The sequence below is a fragment of the Schistocerca americana genome, chromosome 8 (assembly GCF_021461395.2).
Source record: "Schistocerca americana isolate TAMUIC-IGC-003095 chromosome 8, iqSchAmer2.1, whole genome shotgun sequence".
Lineage (NCBI taxonomy): Eukaryota > Metazoa > Arthropoda > Insecta > Orthoptera > Acrididae > Schistocerca > Schistocerca americana.
This window is the reverse complement of record NC_060126.1, coordinates 388,798,194-388,824,113: the sequence shown is the minus strand read 5'-3', so window position 1 is coordinate 388,824,113 and position 25,920 is coordinate 388,798,194. Positions and strand designations below refer to the sequence as shown.

At 40.3% G+C, this 25,920-nt stretch overlaps 1 protein-coding gene across 1 annotated transcript in view; it reads right to left on the bottom strand.

Moving 5' to 3' along the window:
- The window catches only part of LOC124545017 (probable ATP-dependent RNA helicase kurz), a 133,520-nt gene that overhangs the window by 95,042 nt on the left and 12,558 nt on the right, over window positions 1–25,920 (bottom strand). The window contains exons 3-4 of the mRNA XM_047123794.1: window positions 19,448–19,723; window positions 12,383–12,915 (exon numbers count right to left, since the gene is read on the bottom strand). Of these exons, the coding sequence (XP_046979750.1) occupies window positions 12,383–12,915; window positions 19,448–19,723 (809 nt within the window). The remainder of the gene's footprint in view (window positions 1–12,382; window positions 12,916–19,447; window positions 19,724–25,920) is intronic.

Here is a 25,920-nt window from a genome sequence, read left to right as displayed (position 1 = left end):
GGGAATTAGATTAGGGAATGAGACACTTAAAGTAGTAAAGAAGTTTTGCTATTTGGGGAGCAAAATACTGATGATGGTCGAAGTAGAGAGGATATAAAATGTAGACTGGCAATGGCAAGGAAAGTGTTTCTGAAGAAGAGAAATTTGTTAACATCGAGTATAGATTAAGTGTCAGGAAGTGGTTTCTGAAAGTATTTAAGTGTCAGGAAGTGGTTTCTGAAAGTATTTGTATGGAGTGTAGCCGTGTATGGAAGTGAAACATGGACGATAAATAGTTTGGACAAGAAGAGAATAGAAGCTTTCGAAATGTGGTGCTACAGAAGAATGCTGAAGATTAGATAGGTAGATCACATAACTAATGAGGAGGTATTGAATAGAACTGGGGAGAAGAGGAGTTCGTGGCACAACTTGACTAGAAGAAGGGATCGGTTGGTACGACATGTTCTGAGGCATCGAGGGATCACCAATTTAGTATTGGGGGGTAGCATGGGGGGTAAAAATCGTAGAGGGAGACCAAGAGATGAATACACTAAGCAGATTCAGAAGGATGTAGGCTGCAGTACGTGCTAGGAAATGAAGCAGCTTGCACAGGATAGAGTACCATGGAGAGCTGCATCAAACCAGTCTCAGGACAGAAGACCACCACCACCACCACCACCACCACCACCACCACAACAACAACAACAACAACTTTAGCTATTCATTTAATCTTACTACAATGCTGACTTCCTCCACTAAATTTCTGCATTCGCTGTTGAAGTTTTTTGCTCCAGGGGGAAACCATAAAATGTCGTAAGCACTGATTGTGCAACATGCATTCCTTCTTCATTTTCTAAGTCTAAGGAGCTGAACTTCCTTACATACACACTGAAATATGAGAACTATTCAGAAAGCAGGAAATGTTTTGGCATTAAAAAAAACTAAGTACAAGAAATACATTTTATTACATACATCTGAAAGAGCGACTGACATACTACTTTTCCACATAATCACCAAACACATTGAGGGATTTATCATAGCAGTGGACAAGCTTTGAAAGACCTTCATAGTAAAATTCTGCCGCATGAGACTTCAGCCGCCTGGTGTTCCGCATTGTCATCAAAGTGCTGCGTTGCAAGGCAGTTCTTCATCTTGGGAAACAAGTGGAAGTCACTTGGGGCAATATCGGGGCTGTAGGGTGGATGAGGGAAAATTTCCCATTTGAATGAATTAAGGAGTTCTTTAGTGAGGTTTAATCTAAATCTACATCTACATCTATATCTACATCTACATCAACATCTACACTCCGCAAGCCACCCAACGGTGTGTGGCGGAGGGCACTTTCCTGTTCCACTCGCGTATAGTTCGCGGGAAGAACGACTGCTGGAAAGCCTCCGTGCGCGCTCGAATCTCTCTAATTTTACATTCGTGATCTCCCCGGGAGGTATAAGTAGGTGGAAGCAATATATTCGATACCTCATTCAGAAACGCACCCTCTCGAAACCTGGACAGCAAGCTACATCGCGATGCAGAGTGCCTCTCTTGCAGAGTCTGTCACTTGAGTTTGCTAAACATCTCCGTAACGCTATCACGCTTACCAAATAACCCTGTGAAGAAACGCGCCACTCTTCTTTGCATCTTCTCTATCTCCTCTGTCAACCCGACCTGGTACGGATCCCACACTGATGAGCAATACTCAAGTATAGGTCGAACGAGTGTTTGGTAAGCCACCTCCTTTGTTGATGGACTAAATTTTCTAAGGACTCTCCCAATGAATCTCAACCTGGCACCTGCCTTACCAACAATTAATTTTATATGATCATTCCACTTCCAATTGTCCCGCGCGCATACTCCCAGATATTTTACAGAAGTAACTGCTATCATATAATCATACAATAAAGGATCCTTCTTTCTATGCATTCACAATACATTACGTTTGCCTATGTTAAGTGTCAGTTGCCACTCCCTGCACCAAGTACCTATCCGCTGCAGATCTTCCTGCATTTCTCTGCAATTTTCTAATGCTGCAACTTCTCTGTATACTACAGCATCATCCGCGAAAAGCCGCATGGAACTTCCGACACTATCTACTAGGTCATTTATATATATTGTGAAAAGCAATGGTCCCATAACACTCCCCTGTGGCACGCCAGAGGTTACTTTAACGTCTGTAGACGTCTCCCCATTGATAACAACATGCTGTGTTCTGTTTGCTAAAAACTCTTCAATCCTGCCACATAGCTGGTCTGGTATTCCGTAGGCTCTCACTTTGTTTATCAAGCGACAGTGCGGAACTGTATCAAATGCCTTCTGTAAGTCAAGGAAAATGCATCTACCTGGGAGCCTGTATCTAATATTTTCTGGGTCTCATGAACAAATAAAGTGAGTTGGGTCTCACAAGATCGCTGTTTCTGGAATACATGTTGATTCCTACAGAGTTCATCCTGGGTTTCCAGAAATGACATGATATGCGAGCAAAAAACATGTTCTAAAATTCTACAACAGATTTATGTCAGAGATATAGGTCTATAGTTTTGCGCATCTGCTCGACGACCCTTCTTGAAAACTGAACTTACCTGTGCTCTTTTACAATCATTTGGAACCTTCCGTTCCTCTAGAGACTTGCGGTACACGGCTGTTAGAAGGGGGGCAAGGTCTTTCGCGTACTCTGTGTAGAATCAAATTGGTATCCTGTCAGGTCCAGCGGACTTTCTTCTGTTGAGTGATTTCAGTTGCTTTTCTATTTCTTGGACACTTATTTCGATGTCAGCCATTTTTTTGTTCGTGCGAGGATTTAGAGAAGGAACTGCAGTGGGGTCTTCCTCTGTGAAACAGCTTTGGAAAAAGGCATTTAGTATTTCAGCTTTACACGTGTCATCCTCTGTTTCAATGCATCATCATCCCAGAGTGTCTGGATATGATGTTTCGAGCCACTTACTGATTTAACATAAGAGCAGAATGAACTTCCTAGGATTTTCTGTCAAGTGGGTACATAGAATTTTACTTTCGAATTCACTGAACGGTTCACACATAGCCCTCCTTGGGCTAACTTTGACATCGTTTAGCTTCTGTTTGTCTGAAAGGTTTTGGCTGCGTTTAAACTTGCAGTGAAGCTCTCTTTGCTTTCGCAGTAGTTTCCTAACTTTGTTGTTGAACCACGGTGGGTTTTTCCCGTCCCTCCGAACGTACCTGTCTAAAACGCATTTTACGATTGTCTTGAACTTTTTCCATAAACACTCAACATTGTCAGTGTCGGAACAGAAATTTTCATTTTGATCTGTTAGGCAGTCTGAAATCTGTCTTCTATTACTCTTGCTGAACAGATAAACCTTCCTCCCTTTTTTTATATTCCTATTTACTTCCATATTCAGGGATGCTGCAACAGCATTATGATCACTGATTCCCTGTTTTGCATTCAAAGAGTCGAAAAGTTCGGGTCTGTTTGTTATCAGTAGGTCCAAGATGTTATCACCACAAGTCGGTTCTCTGTTTAATCGCTCGAGGTAATTTTTGGGTAGTGCACTCAGTATAATGTCACTCGATGCTCTGTTCCTACCACCTGTCCTAAACATCTGAGTGTCCCAGTCCATAGCTGGTAAATTGAAATCTCCACCTACGACTATAACATGCTGAGAAAATTTATGTGAAATATATTCCAGATTTTCTCTCAGTTGTTCTGCCACTAATGCTGCTGAGTCGGGAGGTCGGTAAAAGGAGCCAATTATTAATCTAGCTCGGTTGTTGAGTGTAACCTCCACCCATAATAATTCACAGGAACTATCCACTTCTACTTCACTACACGATAAACTACTACTAACAGCGACAAACACGCCACCACCGGTTGCATGCAATCTATCATTTCTAAACACCGTCTGTGCCTTTGTAAAAATTTCGGCGGAATTTATCTCTGGCTTCAGCTAGCTTTCCGTACCTATAACGATTTCAGCTTCGGTGCTTTCTATCAACGCTTGAAGTTCCGGTAATTTACCAACGCAGCTTCGACAGTTTACAATTACGATACCGATTGCTGCTTGGTCCCCACATGTCCTGACTTTGCCCCGCACCCTTTGAGGCTGTTGCCCTTTCTGTACTTGCCCAAGGCCATCTAACCTAAAAAAACCGCCCAGTCCATGCCGCACAACCCCTGCTACCCGTGTAGCCGCCTGGTGTGTACAGTGGACTCCTGACCTATCCAGCGGAACCTGAAACCCCACCACCCTATGGCACAAGTCGAGGAATCTGCAGCCCACACAGTCGCAGAACTGTCTCAGCCTCTGATTCAGACCCTCCACTCGGCTCTGTACCAAAGGTCCGCAGTCAGTCCTGTCGACGATGCTGCACATGGTGAGCTCCGCTTTCATCCCGCTAGCGAGACTGGCAGTCTTCACCAAATCAGATAGCTGCCGGAAGCCAGAGAGGATTTCCTCTGATCCATAGCGACACACATCATTGGTGCAGACATGAGCGACCACCTGCAGATGGGTGCACACTGTACCCTTCATGGCATCCGGAAGGACCCTTTCTACATCTGGAATGACTCCCCCCGGTATGCACATGGAGTGCACACTGGTTTTCTTCCCCTCTCTTGCTGCCATATCCCTAACGGTCCCCATTACGCGCTTGATGTTGGAGCTCCCAACTACCAGCAAGCCCACCCTCTGCGACTGCCCGGATCTTGCAGACTGAGGGGCAACCTCTGGAACAGGACAAGCAGCCATGTCCGGCCGAAGATCAGTATCAGCTGGAGACAGAGCCTGAAACCGGTTCGTCAGACAAACTGGAGAGGCCTTCCGTTCAGCCCTCCGGAATGTCTTTCGCCCCCTGCCACACCTCGAGATGACCTCCCATTCTACCACAGGTGAGGGGTCAGCCTCAATGTGGGCATTATCCCGGGCAGCCAGAGCTGTAGTCCGATCAGAGGATGCGTGGGACGAGCTGGCCGTCCCCGACAAACCTCCATCCGCACCCTCACAGTGATGCCCATTGGCAACAGCTTCAAGCTGTGTGACCGAAGCCAACACTGCCTGAAGCTGGGAGCAAAGGGATGCCAACTCAGCCTGCATCCGAACACAGCAGTCGCAGTCCCTATCCATGCTAAATACTGTTGTGCAAAGAATGTCTGAACTAATCTACAGAGAACACAAACAATTCGACACAAAATTTAAACGGTTATTAAAATACAAGATTGCCTAGTAAATGCAGTAATGCTGCTACTTGCGCACTGCAAACACACTGTTCGGCGGCAGAAGGAGACTACGCGATTTTACACTATTCAGGTACTAAAACGCGATGCTGCAACTCTCAAATACTATAATATGGCCGAAATTTATGAATTAAACAATGCAAGTACCCAAAAACCCACAAAGAAATTAAGAATTAAACTATGTAACAAATAAGTGAGCTAAGAGTATACGACTTGTTGCTAGCAGCTGCTTATCCAACGGCAGCAGCGAGGTCAGGCATTGTCATGCAAAAACAAAACTTAGAACGGCAGCTTTCGTCGGCGTTTGTTTTGAACTGCTCTTCTACGGCTGTGCAAAGTTTAACAGTACCGGGAAGAATTTATGGTTGCTCCACATTCGAGAACATCAATAAGAAGCATACCTTGCCTATACCAAAACACTGTCGCCATCAACTTCCTTGCTGACAAGGTTTGCAAACATTTTCTTGGTTTTTGGGAGGGAATTTGTGTGCCCCCACTCCACGGACTATAATTTTGTATCGCAATTGACCTGTTTCACTCAAGTCTCATCATCGGTTACGATTTGATCCAGTAATGAATCACCATGTTTGTGGTAGGCCTCCAGAAATGTCAACGTTGCCCCCATTCGCTGTTCTTTATGGTGTTCTGTATCGTGCACAAAATTTGTGGTAGCCTAGCTTTTGAGTGACAATTTCAAACAACAAAGCCCGCAAAACTTGTGGAAAAGAAAGAAAAAGCTCCATTATTGTGAAGTGACGGTTTTCATGAATCGTTTCATCAACTTTAGCGAAAAGATTGTCAGTCACAATGCTTGGGCGTCCACTCTTCTCTTCTTCACGAACATTGGTTCAGCCACTTTTAAACCCAATGCACCGTTTCCGGATGGAACAGTCACTCATTATGTTGTTTCCGTACAATTCGCACAGTTCACGATAAATTTCTGTAGGTTTTAGGTTTTTTGTCAACAAAAACCATATCACAAACCGCACCTCACAACTGGCAGGATATTTGACTGCAGCGCACATTTCAAATTTGAATACTGAAAACACCAGATGCACAGAGACGTTCTCACTGTCATGGATGGATGTCGACTGAGCTGCCAAGCACACACATACCAAAATATATGTGATCGGCGCGCGTCTAGCGGCATCAGACGGAAACGTTCCCTACTTTCTGAATAGCCGTCGTATGTTTCAATAAATGAAAGGTCTTAGTATCATTTTTGTGCAACTTGTTAACCATGTGCCCAAAAGTTGAATGATATGAATAAACAATTTGATTAATGAAGAATGTAAAGCACTGGTTGTTAATACATGTGAGGAAGTTAAAAATTGGGTATACTATTTTTAAGGACATTAATTGTATCGAAAAGGAAACTCGCATGAGAAAACTATAAAATTATGAGACAGGATTGTTGGCGAAATTTTTAGTACAGCCAATAGCCATGTCCACCTTCATCTCCCCTCATTCTCATTCTCATAACAAGTAGATCCCTCTCTCGTCCAGTGGTCTGAAAGATCTGTTCTTTGCTTTTAACCTTCTCTGCCCTATCACCTTCTCCCAAGTTACGAAAGCTGGGATTGTTTTATATGTGTCTACGAGCAGATCTATACATTTTAGATCCTTAATGTAAGCACTGGCCAGCAGTACTGCCTCATAATTTTTTTGGTATAGTACTTTCCATTATTGCAATGGCTTTTTTCCCTGGTAACACAGCTGCCCAAGAGAATTGATAATTTCTAATGTATAATAATATTTATGAAGTAATAAATTTTTTGGTTCCAAACCTTAAAAAAATCTGTTTCATTTTCTTGTTGGTGCCAGTGATATCCACATTTACATCCATACTCTATAAACCATTATGACGTGCATGGCAAAGTGTCTTCACATTGTACCAGTTATCATGGTATTTTCCTATTCCATTCACATTAGTCTAACCTTATCTTCATGATATCTGCAGATAATGTATTGTAGTACTGCATATTCCTAGCTTTGTCACTTTAAGTTGATTCTGGCAAGTTACTAAGCAGGTTTTCACAGGATAATTTGAGTCTACGTTCAAGTGTTAGCCAATTAACTTTTTTCAGCATGTCTGTGATGCTCTCCTGTGGGTCAAACAAATTTGTGGGCATTCGTACTTCTCTTCTTTGTAAACATTTAGTATTGAATGTTAGTACTATTTGGTACGCGTCCCGCACACTTGAGCAACACGAGTCCCATGAGTGTTTTGTAGCAATCTGCTATGCAGACTGATTCCATTTCTCTAGTATTCTACCAATGAAATAATCTACTTTACCTGTAACTCCGCTTATGCGATTGTCCCTTATCATATTCCTGCAAACTGGTAAGCCCAGGTATTTGTAAGAGTTGACTGATCCCAAGTGTAGTCCACCGATATTGTCTCCATAGAACACGTTTTTTTTTTTTTTTTTTTTTTTTTTTTTTCCCCCCCCCCCCCCCCCCCCCCCCCATATATGAGCATTTAAAGCAAGTTGCCAATCTTTCCACCACTTTGAAATCTTTTCAAGATCTGATTAAATTGCTTTTTGGAAGAGAATAAATATTGCACTTACGTAACTGCTTTGGCCCACATATTTTAGGTATCTTGTGAGAAAATGTGTGAGTGGAATTTCACATCATTGATGTTTCTGGTGGAACACATGCTGTCCGATACAAATTGTACTTAAGAAAAGGCAGTATTTCTTAAAAATATGTAAAAGCTGTGTTGGAAACATATAGTGCATGGACATGGCTCCCAAGTCACCACTGATTGGTAGAACTGTTGTGAACGTGTACCGTCAGTTCTAGGTACTACAGGAAAGAAAACAGAATCAAACAAACAACAGATTTCTAGATGGTGATTACATAAAGAATGCCATAGTGTAATTCCAAGCATGATTCTGTAAGGGGTGTTTATGTTTCAAGAATCAAGGTGGTGGCAGTGAGTTTGCAATGATTCTAACAATCTTCCTAATCAATGAGCACAGAGTAATGCTAATCATGTAAGCATAGAGTGTCTGAGAATCTCTCATGTTTTCATACGAGTAATCCAGTTTATTGATCATTTTTGTTCTATCCTAGTTAGTAGATGGGGATGATTTATTGTAAAAAAAATTAGCATTCATTAAGATGACACAAACATAAAGTCTTTCACAACCAGTTGTCTCAGCTGGGGGAAAAAAAACAACCAAAGGAACACAAATGTTTTTGTAGACCAGGGAAAGTAAAAAATTCATTGCAGCAGATATACTTTTCTGTCAGGAAACCATGAACTGATAAGTTTTCAGTGTGGTGACAAGATCGGCAATTTGCTTTAACTGCTCTGAAATGTAAAATTCTACACTTCCAAGATGAAAAAAAAAGTAGAATCCTATGATTACAATACCAGTGAGTCACATTTGCAATTGGGTAACTAATGCCAATACCTGTGTGTATAAATCTACAGGAACACAAAATGGATTGATCACATAGGCTGTTGTAGGTAATGCAGGTGGCGACTGCAGTTCATACATAGAATACTATGGAAATGCAATCAGTCTACAACGCACATTGCATACAAAACAGCTGTGGAACTCATCCTAGAATACCGATCAAAACTGTGGGACTTTTACCAAATAAGACTACAAGGCAACATTGAAGCTACATTAATATGAGCAAATAAGGGCTGTAAGAAGTTTGATCTGAGATTTTTACCTCAAATTCCACCATCATACCTTAGCGAAAGGTCTTGCTAAGAACCTGTGAAAATTCTGGTCCTACATAAGATTGCTAGAAAGGATTCTACACAGTAACTTGTTGACGCAGTCTTGTGTGACCATAGAACACAGCAAACGGAAAGCTGATGTTTTAAATTTCGCATTTAAGAAGTCATTAACTGAGAAGGATCGTACAAATAAATCATTGTTTGACCACTGCACGGACTCCCATATGAAAGACATAGTAACAGGCATCCCTGGTGTAGAGAAGCAACTGAGAGTACTGAAAACAAACAAGTCACCAACTCTAGATGTAATCCCAATTCAGTTTTACACAGAGTGCTCCACAGCATTGGACCACTACTTAGCTTGCGTTTATCACAAACCTCTTACCTAGCACAAACTCCCAAGTGACTGCAAAAAAGTGCGGGTTACTCCCATGTGTCAGAAGGGTAAAAGAATGGCTCCACATAATTACAGGCCAATATCTTTAACATTGGTTTGCTGCATAATTCTTGAACATATTCTGAGTTTGAATATAATTAATTTCCTCGAGGTGGAAAAGCTTCTGTACACAAATCAGCAAACATTTAGAAAGCATCACTCACGCAAAACTCAGCTTGCCCTTTTCTCACGACATCCTGCAAACCACAGACGGAGAGCAACAGGCAGATTCTACATTCCTAGGTTTTCGGAAAGTATTTGACATGGTACCCCACTACAGACTATTAATGAAGGTATGAGTATATGGAGTAGGTTCCCAGGTAAGCAAGTGGCTTGAAGACATTTTTAGTAATAGAACCCAGTATGTCGTTTTCAATGGCACCTGTCTGTCAGAGACAAGGGCATTATCAAGTGTTACAGGACTACAGTTATTCTCTATATAGGTAAGGGTGACTACCAGTTTACAGTTGTTTGCTGATGACACTGTGGTGTACAGGAAAGTGTCATCACTGAGTATCTGTAGGAGGATACGTGATGATTTGACAGGATTTCTAGTTGATGTGATGGACATCAGAATTTTATAAATATAGAAAAATGCAAGATAATGTGGATGAGTAGGAATAACAATTCTGTAACATTTGAATACATTATTAGTAGCGAGCAGCTTGACACGGTCACATCAATTGAGTATCTACATGTAATACTGCAAAGCAATATGAAATAAATGACCACTTAAAGATGGTAGTAAGGAAGGTGAGTGGTCGACTTCACTTTATTGGGAGAATTTTAGGAAAGTTTATATCATCCATACAGGAGATTGCATATAGAACACTAATATGACCCATTCTCGAGTACTGCTCAAGTGTGTGGGATCTTCAATATCTTGGATTAAAGGAAGACATTGAAGTAATTCACAGGCATGCTGCTTGATTTCTTACCATTAGGTTCAATCAACAACAAATATTACGGAGATGCTTTGTGAACTCAAATGGGAATCCCCGGAAGGAAGACAACGTTCTTTTCACAAGGCACTACTGAGAAAATTTATACAATGGCATTTGACGCTGAGTGCGGAATGATTCTACTGCTGACAATGTACGTTTCACATAAGGACCATAAAGATATGACAAGACAAATTAGGGCTCGTAAAGTGACATATACACTGTTGCTTTTCTAACACTGCATTTGTGAGTGGAACGGGAAAGGAAATGACTATTAGTGGTACAAGGCGCTCTCCGCCATGCACCATTCAGTAGCTTGCAGGGTATGTATGTAGTTGTAGATGCAGATGTAGAAGGACAGCACAAATGGTCGCAAGTGTGACTGACCTGTCGGTGAGTGTTAAAACAACTAAACTGGCAGATGCTTGAAGACAGATGCAAACTATTCCGTGAAAGCCTACTCAGAAAGTTTCTAGAACCAACTATTAAGTGCCAAATATAGGAATAAACTGCTCTCTATATGTCTCTCCCATAGGTACTGAAATGACAAAGTTAGATTAAAGACAGCACACAAAGAGGTAATACGGCAATCATTCTTCCTGTGCTCCATACATCAGTGGAACAGGAAAAAGCCCTAATAACTGGTAGAACCAGGAGTATTGCCCACCATGCAATTTACAGTGGTTTGGAGAGAATAGATGTAAATGAATTAATGAGAATGACACTTGCCTGAAGGTTTATACATTGATACAGTGGACTGATTTTCATCTTAATGCCTTGGATATGCACCAATTGAGACACAAGTACAACATACTTATAAACACATTGAAAATGTCTTCATACAGAAAGATTAATTCCTACACAAGAGATAACATGTAATTTCTTGAGTCTTGTTTAGTGTTTCTTAGCATAACTCATTCCAATCACATAACTGGGTGCCAGCTGAATGAACTAAAACTCAATGAGATGTTCTGATTAACTTATACAATGTAACATGATTGTTGGAGACCAGTTCATAATTTAACAAATGATTTAAAACAAGAGTGTTTCTATTCGTGAGTCTATTTCATCACACATCAGTAGAGCACTGTATTAATAAATTCCTTTGGTCCCCCCCCCAGCCACACACACACACACACACACACACACACACACACACACACAAACAACATCATGAAATAATCAATGAGTAAAGGCAAGCATTCACACACAGGTGGATGATGCGTAGCACACACAAACATAAAACAGCAGACAGACACAAATCATCTTCGAGCTAACACTCTTTTACTAGTATAAGTACACACTTTTGCAGAGCCAAGTACTTAATAAACTGACCCCAATGTAAGGAGTACTGCTATATCTGACGTTATGAGTAATTCAGTCATTTTGCAAAAAAGGTGCGTAGGATTAGTTCTGCAATTTGTGGTTGAAACAGTACCATCTTTGTTAATCAATAGCCCTTATGGAGGAACATATTGAATGAACATAAATTAAAAGGATTCTATGATCAGTGATTACCTGTTTAATTAACAAATAATCACAAGATACCAATGGTTACCTCAGTATGAACGCGAAATGGACCTACCTATTAATGCAACACTCCATCACTCCAGGCACTGTTAGGGATTTGTGTCAACACGCTGAAGAGGCAATGAAACAAAGTAATTTGACTAGCACTGTTGTTATTTCAAAGAAACATTTTCCATTTTGCAACTGAATAACTTTAATATCTGAAAATTATAACAGAGATGTGTTCATATTAGGAACACAGTCAGGTTTATTTGATAATGAATTATCTTCTCTATGTAAAGCTCCAATACTTAAGTCTGATAGCCACAAAATTAATTAAAATAACTGAAAAAAAACTTTACAGCAAGCATATATGAGTGGCTATGAGTGGACGTGTTTGTGAATTGTGTGTGCACCTATTTATATTTACACTAGAAAAAGAACAGTAGCTTGACAGCCAGTGCCACCTCTCTACTGTTAAATTATTCTATGTGCCACGCATCATTCTTCTGCATATGAATGATTATCTCAATTAATTTTTATGTCTTGTTTCCATTTTGGTGTACCTGTTATTGTACAACTTGTGAAGTTCATTAACTTTAAAGGCTTACTTGGCATATCCTGCCTCATACAGGAACTGAGGCACTTGAGTTGTTTTTCCACTACCAGTTTCACCTGCGAGTACAACCACAGGATTTTCATTAATAGCTTCCATTATTGCCTGTTCCTCTGCTAGAATTGGAAGCTTAAGTCTACTTTCCTGCATTTCAGCAGTTCTGTGAACAGGAACAAAAACAGCTGGCTGACATGGTTTCTTTCTGGTCGGTTCTGCACTCTTCACAACAGTACCACTATCAGATTGGCTGTTAACTGTAGGAACATTTTCACATTTATGGGGTGCATCAACAGGCGGCACTCTGTTAGTCACACTTTTTGTGGGGCTATTTTCTGATGACTTTAACACACAATCCCTTAAATTCTCAGTTTTAGTCATGTTATCCATTTCAACAGATATATTATCTACTTTTGACTTTACAGCAACACCTGAAGAAGAGTTACTGGCTGCCTCTTCGTGTTCAGTCTCGTTTCCACTACTGCTAACACTTTCAGCCTCACTATCACTATCATCACTGCCATCCGAGTCCTGAAAAATTAACAGTGTAAATAGCATTCATGTGTGCAAACTGGAAACTGAATACATTATACATTGTATGTTGTACTACTTGAAAAATACAAGTACTAACTATGGAATGTAAACACATCAAAAAAAGTTTTGCATCAGCCTGGTTCTCAGAACTCCTGAAGATAGGTGTTGACTGTGGATATTGTATCACAGGCCACAGTCCCTTTGACTGTTCAGAGATGTCACTAAACCTGCCAAAAGATGTAAACAATCATGTGTGAGCAACACCTATTAGACGGAGGGGGTCTGACAACTAATCAGTTCCAATGATTTAACCAGGAAGGAGGTACACGGCTCGTGTTGTCTGTAGTTCAACCATCCCTAGACAGTCAATACCGCAGTTTGATGGCGTCCGCATCATTATTTTGTGGCAGGAAGGGCTCTCAACAAGGGAATCGTCCAGGCGTCTCAGAGCGAACCGAAGTGATGTTGTTTGGACATGGAGGAGATACAGACAGACAGGAACTGTCAATGACATGCCTCACTAAGGCCGCCCAAGGGCTACTACTGCAGTGGATGACCGCTACCTATGGATTACAGCTCGCAGGAACTCTGACAGCAATGCGACCATGGTGAATAATGATTTTTGTGCAGCCACAGGGCGTCGTGTTACGACTCAAACTGTGCGCAATAGGCTGCATGATGTGCAACTTCACTCCCAACGTCCACAGTGAGGTCCAGCTTTGCAGCCACGACACCATGCAGCATGGTACAGAAGGGCTCAACAACATGCCAAATGGACTGCACAGGATTGGCACCATGTCCTCTTCACTGATAAGTGTCACACATGCCTTCAACAAGACAATCATCGGAGACATGTTTGGAGACAACCTGGTCAGGCTGAATGCCTTAGACAAACCGTTTAGCAAGTGCAGCAAGGTGGAGGTTCCCTTTGTTTTGGGGTGGCATTATGTAGGGCTGACGTATGCTGCTGGTAGTCATGGAAGGTGCCGTAATGGCTGTACAATATGTGAATGCCATCCTCCGACCAATAGTGGAACCACGTCAGCAGCATATTGTTGAGGTATTCATCTTCATGGACGACAATTCGCACCCCCATCGTGTACATCTCGTGAATGACTTTCTTCAGGATAACAACATCGCTCAACTAGAGTGGCCAGCATGTTCTCCACACATGAGCCCTATCAAACATGCCTGGGATAGATTGAAAAGGGTTGTTTATGGATAACGTGGCCCGCAAACCACTCTGAGGGATCTATGCTGAATCGCCATTGAGGAGTTGGACAATCTGGACCAACACTGCCTTGATGAACTTGTGGATAGTATGCCACGACGAATACAGGCATGCATCAATGCAAGAGGACGTGCTATTGGGTATTAGAGGTACCGGTGTGTACAGAAATCTGGTCCACCACCTCTGAAGGTCTCACTGTATGGTGGTACAACATGCAATGTGTGGTTTTCATGAGCAATAAAAAGGGCGGAAATGATGTTTATGTTGATCTCTATTCCAATTTTCTGTACAGGTTCCAGACCTCTTGGAAGAATGGTGATGCAAAGCTTCTTTTGATGTGTGTAATAACATTGAACAAAACTATTCATAATAAATAAAGTAGATAGAACCTTTAGCATTGACAGTTTGAAGATCATGAAGTATAAAAATGTATGTACTTTTTGCTGTAAAAAATTTGCAGATATTAGTCTCTAGTTGAAATGGAGGTGCCTTGTTAGAAGAAACCACCTGCAGAATATTTTCAGTTCAACTCTCTGAAAGGTAGGAAGCTTTCAGTCTCATATTCGGCATCATGTACAGACACATTGGTAGCCTACACACAGTAGAGTTTTCTTTCATTGGCATTTGAGCTACCTGTGACTCATTTCATTCTGACATGTGATCACACATGACATACATTGATAAACATAACTGGACAAATACACTGCCCCTAACTGGGGGTTGCCAAAGCAACAAAATAATTCTAAGGTTTCACATCTGTCAAAGATGCCTTTCAAAATAGTAAACAACTGGAAACACAACTTTAAACATCTCCAGCTCTGATTCATTAATTTATCTATTCAAATATTAGGAGCTTGATGCTAAAGTTCATTTCATTAAGTAGTAAGTTAACACCAGATCTAATTACATTATTTTTGAAGAATAAAACACATTAAATCAGTAGGATTATCACAATATAAATATATTTTACGCATTGTAGAACAGTTAGTACCAGCTGAATGCAACACAGTAGTAATGACAGATTCATGGTCTTCATCCTTTTTGATTACTTTATATTATTAGTTATACTTACTCCAAGGCACTTTTTCAATGCTTGTTTGCAAGATGTTCCATATTTGTAAATAAATGATTTAGTACAAGATATTAAAACCATTATTAATCATATACTGTAATAAAAGACAGTTTAAGGTACATAATTTCCTTAACACTTGTACAGGGTACATTTTAAAAAAATCACAACTTCGAAAATATTAGAGAATCTGGCTTGGTTGTAAAATGTTTACATCTACATCTACACAGATACTCGGCAGGCCACCATGTGTGGGGTGGAGGGTATCCTGTACCACTGCTTGTTATTTCCCCTCCTGTTCCACTCGCAACTAGAGTGAGGGAAAAACGACTTCTGTACGGAAAAAAAAAAAATGGTTCAAATGGCTCTGAGCACTATGGGACTTAACATCTATGATCATCAGTCCCCTAGAACTTAGAACTACTTAAACCTAACTAACCTAAGGACATCACACAATACCCAGTCATCACGTCTGTACGGAAGTACAGTACCTTATCTTCATGGTCAGTACATGCAATGTATGTTGGCGGCAGTAAAATCATTCAGCAGTCAGCTTCAAATACCAGTTCTCTAAATTTTCTCAATAGTGTTTCTCGAAAAGAACATTGCCTCCACTGCAGAGGTTCTCATTTGGGTTCCCGTGGCATCTCCATAACACTGACATGTTGTTCGAACCTACCAGCAACAAATCTAGCCACCCACCTGTGAATTGCTCTTGAAGATTTTTTGCTTTGTGCTTGTTGCTGATTTGGCCTTGAGTACATCAAAATAATGGCAGATGAGGAGAAGGCACAATGTGTCATCTGGTATGCAGAATCCAAATTTGTTACAACAGTGTTGCAGAATTATTGACACCAGTGCGGGAAGGCACGACCAGCGAAAAAAAGCATAATGAAGTAGTTCAAGAATGTTTTAAGAGGCAGGCAGTGTCAAAGACCTTCATTGAAATGGATGTCCCCTGTATCTCATACACATGTTGACAGACTGCAAGGTGCATTTCAATGCAGGCCCCAGAAGTCAGTTCATCGTCCCCACATGAATAGCACGAAGCAAGATCAAAGTTATGCCTTTTAGTGTACAAAGTGCAAATGGTCCAAGCATTTCATCCAAACAGTCACCTTTAGTGTAATGCATTTATATGTTCCATGCTGACCAGCATGGACTCTAACAATGATTACCTGAAAAATAGCTTGGTTTTAGATGAAGCAACGCATTTCTGGACATGTTAATCACCACATCATCAGGATTTGGTGCTCTGAAAACCAACATATCGCCCATGAACACATCTGTAATATTCAAAAGCTTAATGTTTGACATGGCCTAATGCACAGTGTAGTGATAGGCCTACTTGCCTCACAGAGAAAACCATAACACAATAGGTTTACCAGGACATGCTACTGCAGATCAAAGAGCTACAGTCATCCATCATCTTCCTGGATAATGGTGTACATCCAGATTTTTTGAAAATGTGGGATGTACTGAAACACACATTTCCCAAAAGGTGGATCGGTCATGGTAGTCCCATTGCATGGTCCCCATGCTCTCCCAATGCCATGCCACTACACTTCTTTTTGTGACGTTGCACCAAAAATCGTATGGGCACAACACTAATCAATGTCTCTGCTACCTTTCGCACAGGAACTAATGAAGCAACCAGTATTGTTGAAGATTCATTGCTGATGCATACATGGACGGAACTTGAATATCTCCTTGATGTAATACAAGTGATGAATGAGACACACTTTGAAATTTTGGCATAACAGAAAAATACTATGAGAGCTGCTAACAGTTTCTAAACTGCACTTTTTGAATGGTAATGGGACTTTACTGGCACCCTGTATCTCCCCTTGTACGTTAGACTTTCTTTAATTTAAAGACTCTTGTAAATTCATTTGGCGCTTTTACATTCTCATATAAAAGTTGCTGCTTATCACTATTTCCTCCAAATTGATGATTTTCCTTTGTCCAATGCAACTATACTTTCTAACAAAGCAATGTTAATGGCATACATTAATATCCACAAATTTCTTACAATATTTTATTAATTCCGCCCTACAGTAGATGTCGTTACATGTATGTAACATAAGGTTTCTATGGATTCGATTGGTATTCAACCTGTGCTAGTGCTCCAACGCCCATTGCTATGCACTTGTACAAGCCATGCATCACATTCTAGGAGGAATAATTGGAACTGCTGTAAAAATATCACCTTTGGCTATGTTTGTAATGTCTTAGGTACACCAGTGCAGAAGTTGGTTGCCCTTATGCCGTGCAGGGCATGCAAGATCCTTTGTTTGTGTGGATAATGTGTTTTTATTCAGTACATATTAAATATTATCCCTATAATTAAGAACCAGAGGGCAAATTACTTGATTTCTTTTGGTTCTGTCTATTGAAATATACATGAAATGTAGAAATGAACTACATTACACAATTGTAATATGCAGATCTCTGTGACATTTAGATATTTCTTTTAGTTTCTGTTAATGATTAATGACATTCTTGATGTTCTCATTGATCTCAATGCATTGGTTTCTCTGAACTTGATGACAATAATGTTAACAATTTTTGTAACAGCACAGAAACTTCCTCTAGTGCAGAGGTGTTGCAAGAGTCAGCTGTTCAGTAAAACATGATGATGATCTAGCTAGAAGATGCAGAGCTGCATTACACTGATGGTTACTTTAGTCCAGAAACTCATCCATTTGTGCAACTTCTGGCAGATAACCCTCAAGAAGTGCTCTCCCACTTGCAGTAATTCAGTACCCAGAAATTGGACACAAGTATTGACATTATCACCACTGAGCCAGGGCAGCTTTTAGGTGTGTTTTCAAATGGCTTGGCAAAAATACCTGATGTGTACTGTTATTGGGAAAAAAATATGGCATGTGATCTGGTTTCTGATACAGTGACACGAAACTACTTTCAGAAACTAGTTCTCTGTTGCATTTCCAGGGCCATCTTACTGCTACCGAACTGACAAAGAAGGAAGATAAGCAACATGAAGTGTCCTTGCTTGTGTTGGTTATTCACCAGGAACAACATGAAGCATATCTGTGTGGCTTGTAGTGCACAAACTTTGAACCTAAGAAGACAGAAGGATTCAATCTGTCTGAGTCATAATTCTTTGAGGAAGCTTAAAGAAACCATCCTCGGAGCGATGCTAGTTATTTTTGAAGGTTACAACCCAGTTTTGATCGAATTTTCTCATGTTGAGAAATGAGAAGGAGCAATTTAGTTTTACTTTGTAAAAACCCTTCTACAGCCAAGATTGTATAAATATTTCCTTATTTTTGACAACCGGTTTTGACACACTTGGCTGTCATCTTCTGGTTTTCAAAAACTTTTGTTACAAAACATGTTCATCATGAGTTGACACCTCATGTCAAGTTGTCATATTAGCGGATAAGTTGTAGCACTTTATGTAAAGATCTGTCAGAAATAAATCAAACAATCCAAAAGCACCCTGTGCACATGGCCATGTTCACATACTTAGTGCTCACAGATGATTGTTAAGTCTTAAAAATCACAATATACAGTAAAATGTACCACAGCACATCTATTTTGATAGCTTGACATGTTCCACTTGCTGATGATTCACCTTAGACAGTGTACATGGTGCCATATACACATATCTGCAAATATTAGCTTGACATGTTCCATTGTTTGATGATTTACCATAGATGGTGTATATGATACTATTTACACCCACTAAGGTGAATCATCATCGGATGGAACATGTCATGCTAACATAAACAGATGTGTTATTATATATTTCATTGTATATTGTAATTTTTAAGGCTTAACAATCATCTGTGAATGGTACATATATGGATGTGGCCATGTGCATTAGTTGTTTCTTGACTATAAATGTTGTATCTATGACAAGCCTTTGCATAATGTGCTACATTTTATCAACTAATATGAGAACTTGGTATGAGATTTCAATTCACAATGAACATTTTTTGTAAGAAAAAACTTTTAACGAGCAGTTAATGAAATCAAAGTGTGTCGAAACTGGTTCTTGAAAATGAAGTATTTATGCGATCTTGCTTGTGGAAGGATCCAATTTTGCTTTTTGGGATTGCTGTAGCAAAAACTTCTGACATACTCAAGCTAGATACAACTTTAATACCAAATTTTATGAAAATTTAAATGTACTGTAAGGCTGTTGTACACATTCCTAATGTCTTCATTAATTATAGCAATGTGCAAAGGTTAAAACTTACTTCCAAACCAACAACATTTGGGTTGTTGCTACACGTTTTACTCTTTTCCTCTTCAGCACTTGCTAAAAGTCGCCTCCTCTTTGCGCTGCCACTAATGCTGTTCAAAACAGTACCATTTTCCACATTCAGCCGCTCTGTATTCTTCTTTGTGCTGCTCCCAGACTCTGACAAGTGACGTTTTAGACCTTCTGTCTGTATTTTTGTAATGGATGTCAGCTGATTAAGAACTTCAGGTGAAGCTTGTACTTTAGATAAGGCTTCCAGTAAGTTGGCACGCTACAAAGAAATATTAATATACTACAGCAAAATCCATAAAAAGCCATAACACGCAGTGTATAGCATGTCATCTTAATCAAGAAAGTATTTTAACATTATTTAATACTAATGAACTGCAGTACTGTTATAATTCTCATAATGGAATGAAAGTATTCCATTAACGAGATACTGATTTTCTTTGTATGGCTGTCATTACATGTGCTTTTACTAAATGAGATGGAAATATTGAACCCACTGGTATCACCTATCTCCTTTAACCCATGACATCAAAACGGCAAACAGAAATCAGTCATTGAAATACAATATGTGTAAAACGCATGCCATAAGAAGAATTATAGCTGATCTCATGAAATCATATTCACTGGCTTCACTAGCTCTCAACCAAATTGTCACCTTTTAACCAACTAAAGTGCACATATGGTGAACCAGGCTCTTCCGCAGCGTGCTGCTGTTGGCATTCTGTATGAAAAAAATACATTGTGCTGTTTTCTAGATGGGCCTGACAACCAACAAGCTGTCTGTCCACGTAAATGGACAGAAGGTTTATTCTGTTTCCATTTGTTGTCGCCAACTGGGAGATAGCATGTGGTAGCCAACGAGAAATGCTGAACCTAATGATTTCTTTGGGTGAAATGGAAAGTCATTTGTTTTTGATACTGAGGGTGAGAAAAAAACTAGTCATGCTGAAGACTGACCTGTAGTGTAGCCTAAGGTCCAGGTTAGGTTGGAATGTGACAATTTGATTATGGGAAGCCAACAGATCTCAACATGAAACTACGACTGCTGTCACAGACTGATACGTAATGTAGCATGAGACAGATGTTCATCACTGTGACAACCTACTTATGGATCTTATTTCCATTTTTGCTGAAAGTTCTACCAATGTGGTTACAATTTAAAATAAAAAAACAGCTTACTTTATTTATGAATCATAGGTAATTACAAACGAGCATTCTGACTGGCTACCAGCAACTGACTCATGATTTGTACTGTTCACTTCCCATCATTCAGTGGATGAATAGTTACCAACAGCAGCACACAACAAGAAAACCATGTATACTGTAAGTGTTCTTTTACCACGAGTCCTCTTATGCAATAAAGGATGAACATATTCTAGGGTAAAATGTCTACATGGTACTTACTGTTAACAAGCTTTATACATTCTATAAAAGTGTGGATAAAATGCAACAGGTAAATTTTATTAGTGGAATAATAACTTTATATATCAAAACTTCCTGGCAGATTAAAACTGTGTGCTGGTCTGGGATTCGAACATGGGGCAAGTGTGGGCAAGTGCTGTACTGACTGAGCTACCCAAACACAACTCACAACCCATCCTCACTGCTTCATTTCCACCAGTACCTCATCCCCTACCTATCAAACTTCGCAGAAGTTCTCCTGAAGAACTTGTGGGACTAGCACTCCTGGCAGAAGGGATACTGTGCAGACATGGCTTAGGCACAGCCTGGGTAGTTGTACCAGTATGACTGAGGAGGTGATATACATGTGAAAGTAAAGCTGTTAGGACAGGTCGTGAGTCACGCTCAGGTAATTCAGTTGGTAGAGAACTTGCCTGTGAAAGGCAAAGGTCCCAGGTTTGAGCCCCGGTCTGGCACATGTTTTAATCTGCCAGGAAGTTTGATATCAGTGCAAACACACAGCTGGGTGAAGATTCATTTTGGAACCTTACATATCACTTATGATACAATTTGTGAAGTGTACCTGTATAAAAACTTATTAAAATGACTTTGTCCAGTTTTACTTGGATTTTTTATTTTCTGTGGTAAAATTGTCCTTGAAGGTAGAAAGTCTGTACCTGGTGCTGGGCACTAGAAGCTGCATAAATGATGCTTACATGACAGTAGAATTAAATCTGGTCAGCTCGTGTCTTGCGCAGCATGCGCTTTTGCAATACAAAAAAAGAGAAGATTCAATTTCTGTACATATATACAATATGTTGACCAGAGTTAAACTGTGCAATGGTCATCACTATTTGTAGACAACAAACTTATATTTGCCAGGATTCAATAAAAATTCACTGGAGTCTGTTCATTACTAATTAAGTTGCTGAGCAAAGAATAAATATTACACATGAATTTCAGAATGTAAAAGATCTTAAAAAATATTTGTGACGGAGCTAAATTATGCTACTGTATAATCATGTGAATAGTGAAAAGCATCATATGGCTACAAGTGTATGTGCTCTCAAACTACGGATATGAGTCAATAGTACAAGGTGTTCCACTCAAACCTCCCTGATTTCAAGACCCAGGGAAAAGAAAGAAAAAAAGGGGGAAAAACAGTAGATATGACAATGAAAAATACACCACACTGTAGAGCTTCTCAAAGAAGCATGAAGAACATCGAGTCTATATTCAATTTCTTGCCAAGTTTTTTGTAACATTTCCTCTAGTATTATTGCAATCGCATTAGTGATACGACGTTGCAACGTAGGAATATCATCCACTTTGGTCGCATACACGCGGTCCTTCACGAGTACCCACATGAAGAAATCAAGCGGTGTAATGTGGGTGAACATAGTGGCCAGGCGATGGGTCCTCTGTGTCCTATCCAATGACTGGGAAATTTCCTATCCAGAAACTTGCGAACAGCCATTGGACAATGCAGCGGAACTCCATCTTGTTGAGAAACTATGTTGGGTTGCAAGTCTCATATCCGAGGGTACACAAATGCTCCAACACATTCACTGTTTGTTCAGCAAAAAAGACTTGTCCAACAATCCTGTCATGCATTAGCCTGCACCAGACATTTACTTTAGGGTTATCACGAACATGTTCAATGACAATGTGCGCATTTTGCGAACCACAAATCTGAACATTATGCCTATTAACCCTTCCTGATATATGAAAGGATGCCTCATCTGAGAATAAACATCTTTCCAGGAAGCTGGCATCCATATCAATACGCTGCAGCATATCTGCAGCAAATTGCTGTCGGCGCGGTTTAGCATTCGGTGTCAGATGTTGCAGAATTTGCACTTTGTAAGCACACATACGCAGACGCTGGCGAACTACACGATCCAATGTTGGTTGAAGTACACCAAGTTGCCTAGATGCTTGATGAATTGACTTACATGGGCTTCTGAGAAACATTTGTCTGATGTCCTCCACTGTCTCTTCTGAAACTCTGTAACGTGCATTGCCAGAATGTTTCAGAACACTTCCTATGGCCAGAAACTTCCTATACCATTCCTTAATTGTTTTCACATCATGTGGATCACATTCATATAAATGAATATAATTTCTTTGACAGTAATCAGTGATTTGGTTTCTGCAAACCACACTACTGCTTGCACGCGCTGCTGCGGAGTGCCATTTTCACTTCATGCGACCATGCTGCACTCTGGCGACGATACTTGGCACTTCTGATGCGGGAATATAAATTCTTTAAGATTCTCTACAATGTGGTGCACTTTTCATTGTTGTATCTACTTTGGTTTTTTCCTCATGGGACCGTGAAATCAGGGAGGTTCGAGTGGGACACCCTGTATTATGAGGATATATTGCTAATCATTGTATGGAGGAAGCGTTGAATCACAGAGATGCACAATTAAAAAACTACCACACATTTAAGCTTTTGGTTAGATGGCCTTCTTCTGAAGCAGAAAACACACACAGACTCACACAAGTATACATGACCACTGTCTCTGTCTGCTGTGGGCAGACTGAGGACTGCAACTGTGCCTAATGGGGGAAGCAATCTCTGCCAAAGCAAAGTTACTAAACAAAGCCTTCCGAAATGTCTTCACAAAAAATGACCAAGTAAATATCCCAGAATTCGAATCAAGAACAGCTCCCAACATGAGCACTGTAGAAGTAAATAGCCTCAGAGTAGTGAAGCACCTTAAATTACTTAATAAAAGCAAGTCATCTGTTCCAGACTTTATACCAATTAGGTTCCTTTCAGAGTATGTTGATGCAATGGCTCCATACTTAACAATCATATACAAACATTTGCTAAACGAAAGACCCGTACCCAAGGACTGGAAAGCTGCACAAGTCACACCAATATTCAAGAGAGGTAGTAGGAGTAATCCACTAAATTTCAGGCCCATATCATTGATGTCAAAATGTAACAGGATTTTGGAACACATATTGTGCTGACACATTATGAATTACCTTGAAGAAAATGGTCTACTAACACACAGTCACCATGGATTTAGAAAACATCGTTCTTGTGAAACACAACTAGTTCTTTAGTCACATGAAATACAGAGAGCTATTGACAAGGGATTTCAGATTGATTCCGTATTTCTGGATTTCCAGAAGGCTTCTGACACTGTACCACACAAGTGGCTTGTAGTGAAATTGCTTGCTTATGGAACATTGTCTCAGTTATGTGACAGGATTTGTGATTTCCTGTCAGAGAGGTCACACCCTTTGTAGTAATTGAGGGAGTGTCATCAAGTAATACAGAAGTGATTTCTGGCGTTCCCCCAGCTAGTGTTATGGGCCCTTTGCTGTTACTCATCCATATAACTGATTTAGGGGACAATCTGAGCAGACATCTTAGGTTATTTGCAGATAATGCTGTTGTTTATCGACTAGTAAAGTCGTCAGAAGATCGAAATGAATTTAGAGAAGATATCTTTATAGTTAAAACTTGGCAATTGACCACAAATAACGAAAAATGTGATGTCATCCACACGAGTGCCAAAAGAAATCAGTTAAACTTCAGTTGCACAATAAATCACTTAAATCTAAGGACCATAAATTCAACTAAATACCTAAGCATTACAATCATGAACAACCTAAAATGGAAGGAACACACAGAAAATGTTGTGAGGAAGGCTAACCAAGGACCATATTTTATTGGCAGGACACTTAGAAAGTACAAGAGATCTAATAGAGAGACTGCCTACACTACACTTGTCCGTCCTCTTTTACAATACTGCTGTGCAGTGCGGGATCCTTACCAGCTAAGATTGTCAGAGTACTTCAGTTCAAAGAAGGGCAGCACATTTTAGATTATCGTGAAATGGGGAAGGGAGTGTCACTGAAATGATACAGGATATGGGGAGAACATCATTAAAACAAAGGCATTTTTAACTGCAGCGAAATCTTCTCACAAAATTTCAATCACCAACTTTCTCCTCTGAATGCGAAAATATTTTGTTGATGCCGACCTACATAGGGAGAAATGATCACCATAATAAAATAAGGGAAATCAGAGCTCACACCAAAAGACATAGGAACTTGTTCTTTCTGCTTGCTGCACAAGATTGGAATAATAGAGAATTATTGTGAAGGTGTTTCAATGAACCTCTGCCAGGCACTTAAATGTGATTTGCAGAGTACCAATGTAGATGCAGACCACTGACAACACCTCCCTCTAAACTAACATCATTAATACCCATGGTCGTGCCGCTATTGAACATTACCTTTTCAAATGCGTGACTGACTCCAAACCTACAAGCTCCTTCCAATCATAATGACCAACTATATCCTCACCCACAATTATTCTCCTTAGTCATCAAGACCAATTATATTCTCACCCACAATTATTCTCCTTCGAAGGCATCACTTACAAACAAACCTTTGATGCAGCAATGGGCACCCACATGGCACCATCCTACACCAGCCTATTCATGGGCCAGCTGGGGGAATCCTTCCTAACCACTCACAAGCTCAAACTCCTCAGCTGATTTAGATTCATTGATGACATCTTTATGATCTGGACTGAGGCTGAGGACACCCTATACACATTCCTACAGAATCTCAACAACTTCTCCCACACTTGTTTCACCTGGTCCTCCTCAACCTAGCATGCTCCCTTCCTCAATGTTGACCTCCACAGGGTAGCTACATCAGTACCTCTGTCCGTATCCAACCTACCAGCTGCCCCATTACCTCCACTTTGACAGCAGCCACCCATTCCATACCAAGAAGTCCCACCCCTTAAACCAAGTCATTCACAGTCGTCGCATCCGTAGTGTCGAGCAGCCCTCTCTAAATACACCAAGGGTATAACTGAGGCCACTACAGAACATAATTATCCTCCCAACCTTGTATAGAAATACGTCTCCTGTGCATTTTCTCTCCAATCACCTCCCACATAACCACCTTCTGGCCATGCAGGAGCACTCCTGTCATGACTCAGTACCATCAAAACTGGAGTAACCAAATCATATTCTCCATGAGGGCTTTGTTGTGCCCACTATTGCCCATTATTGTTCC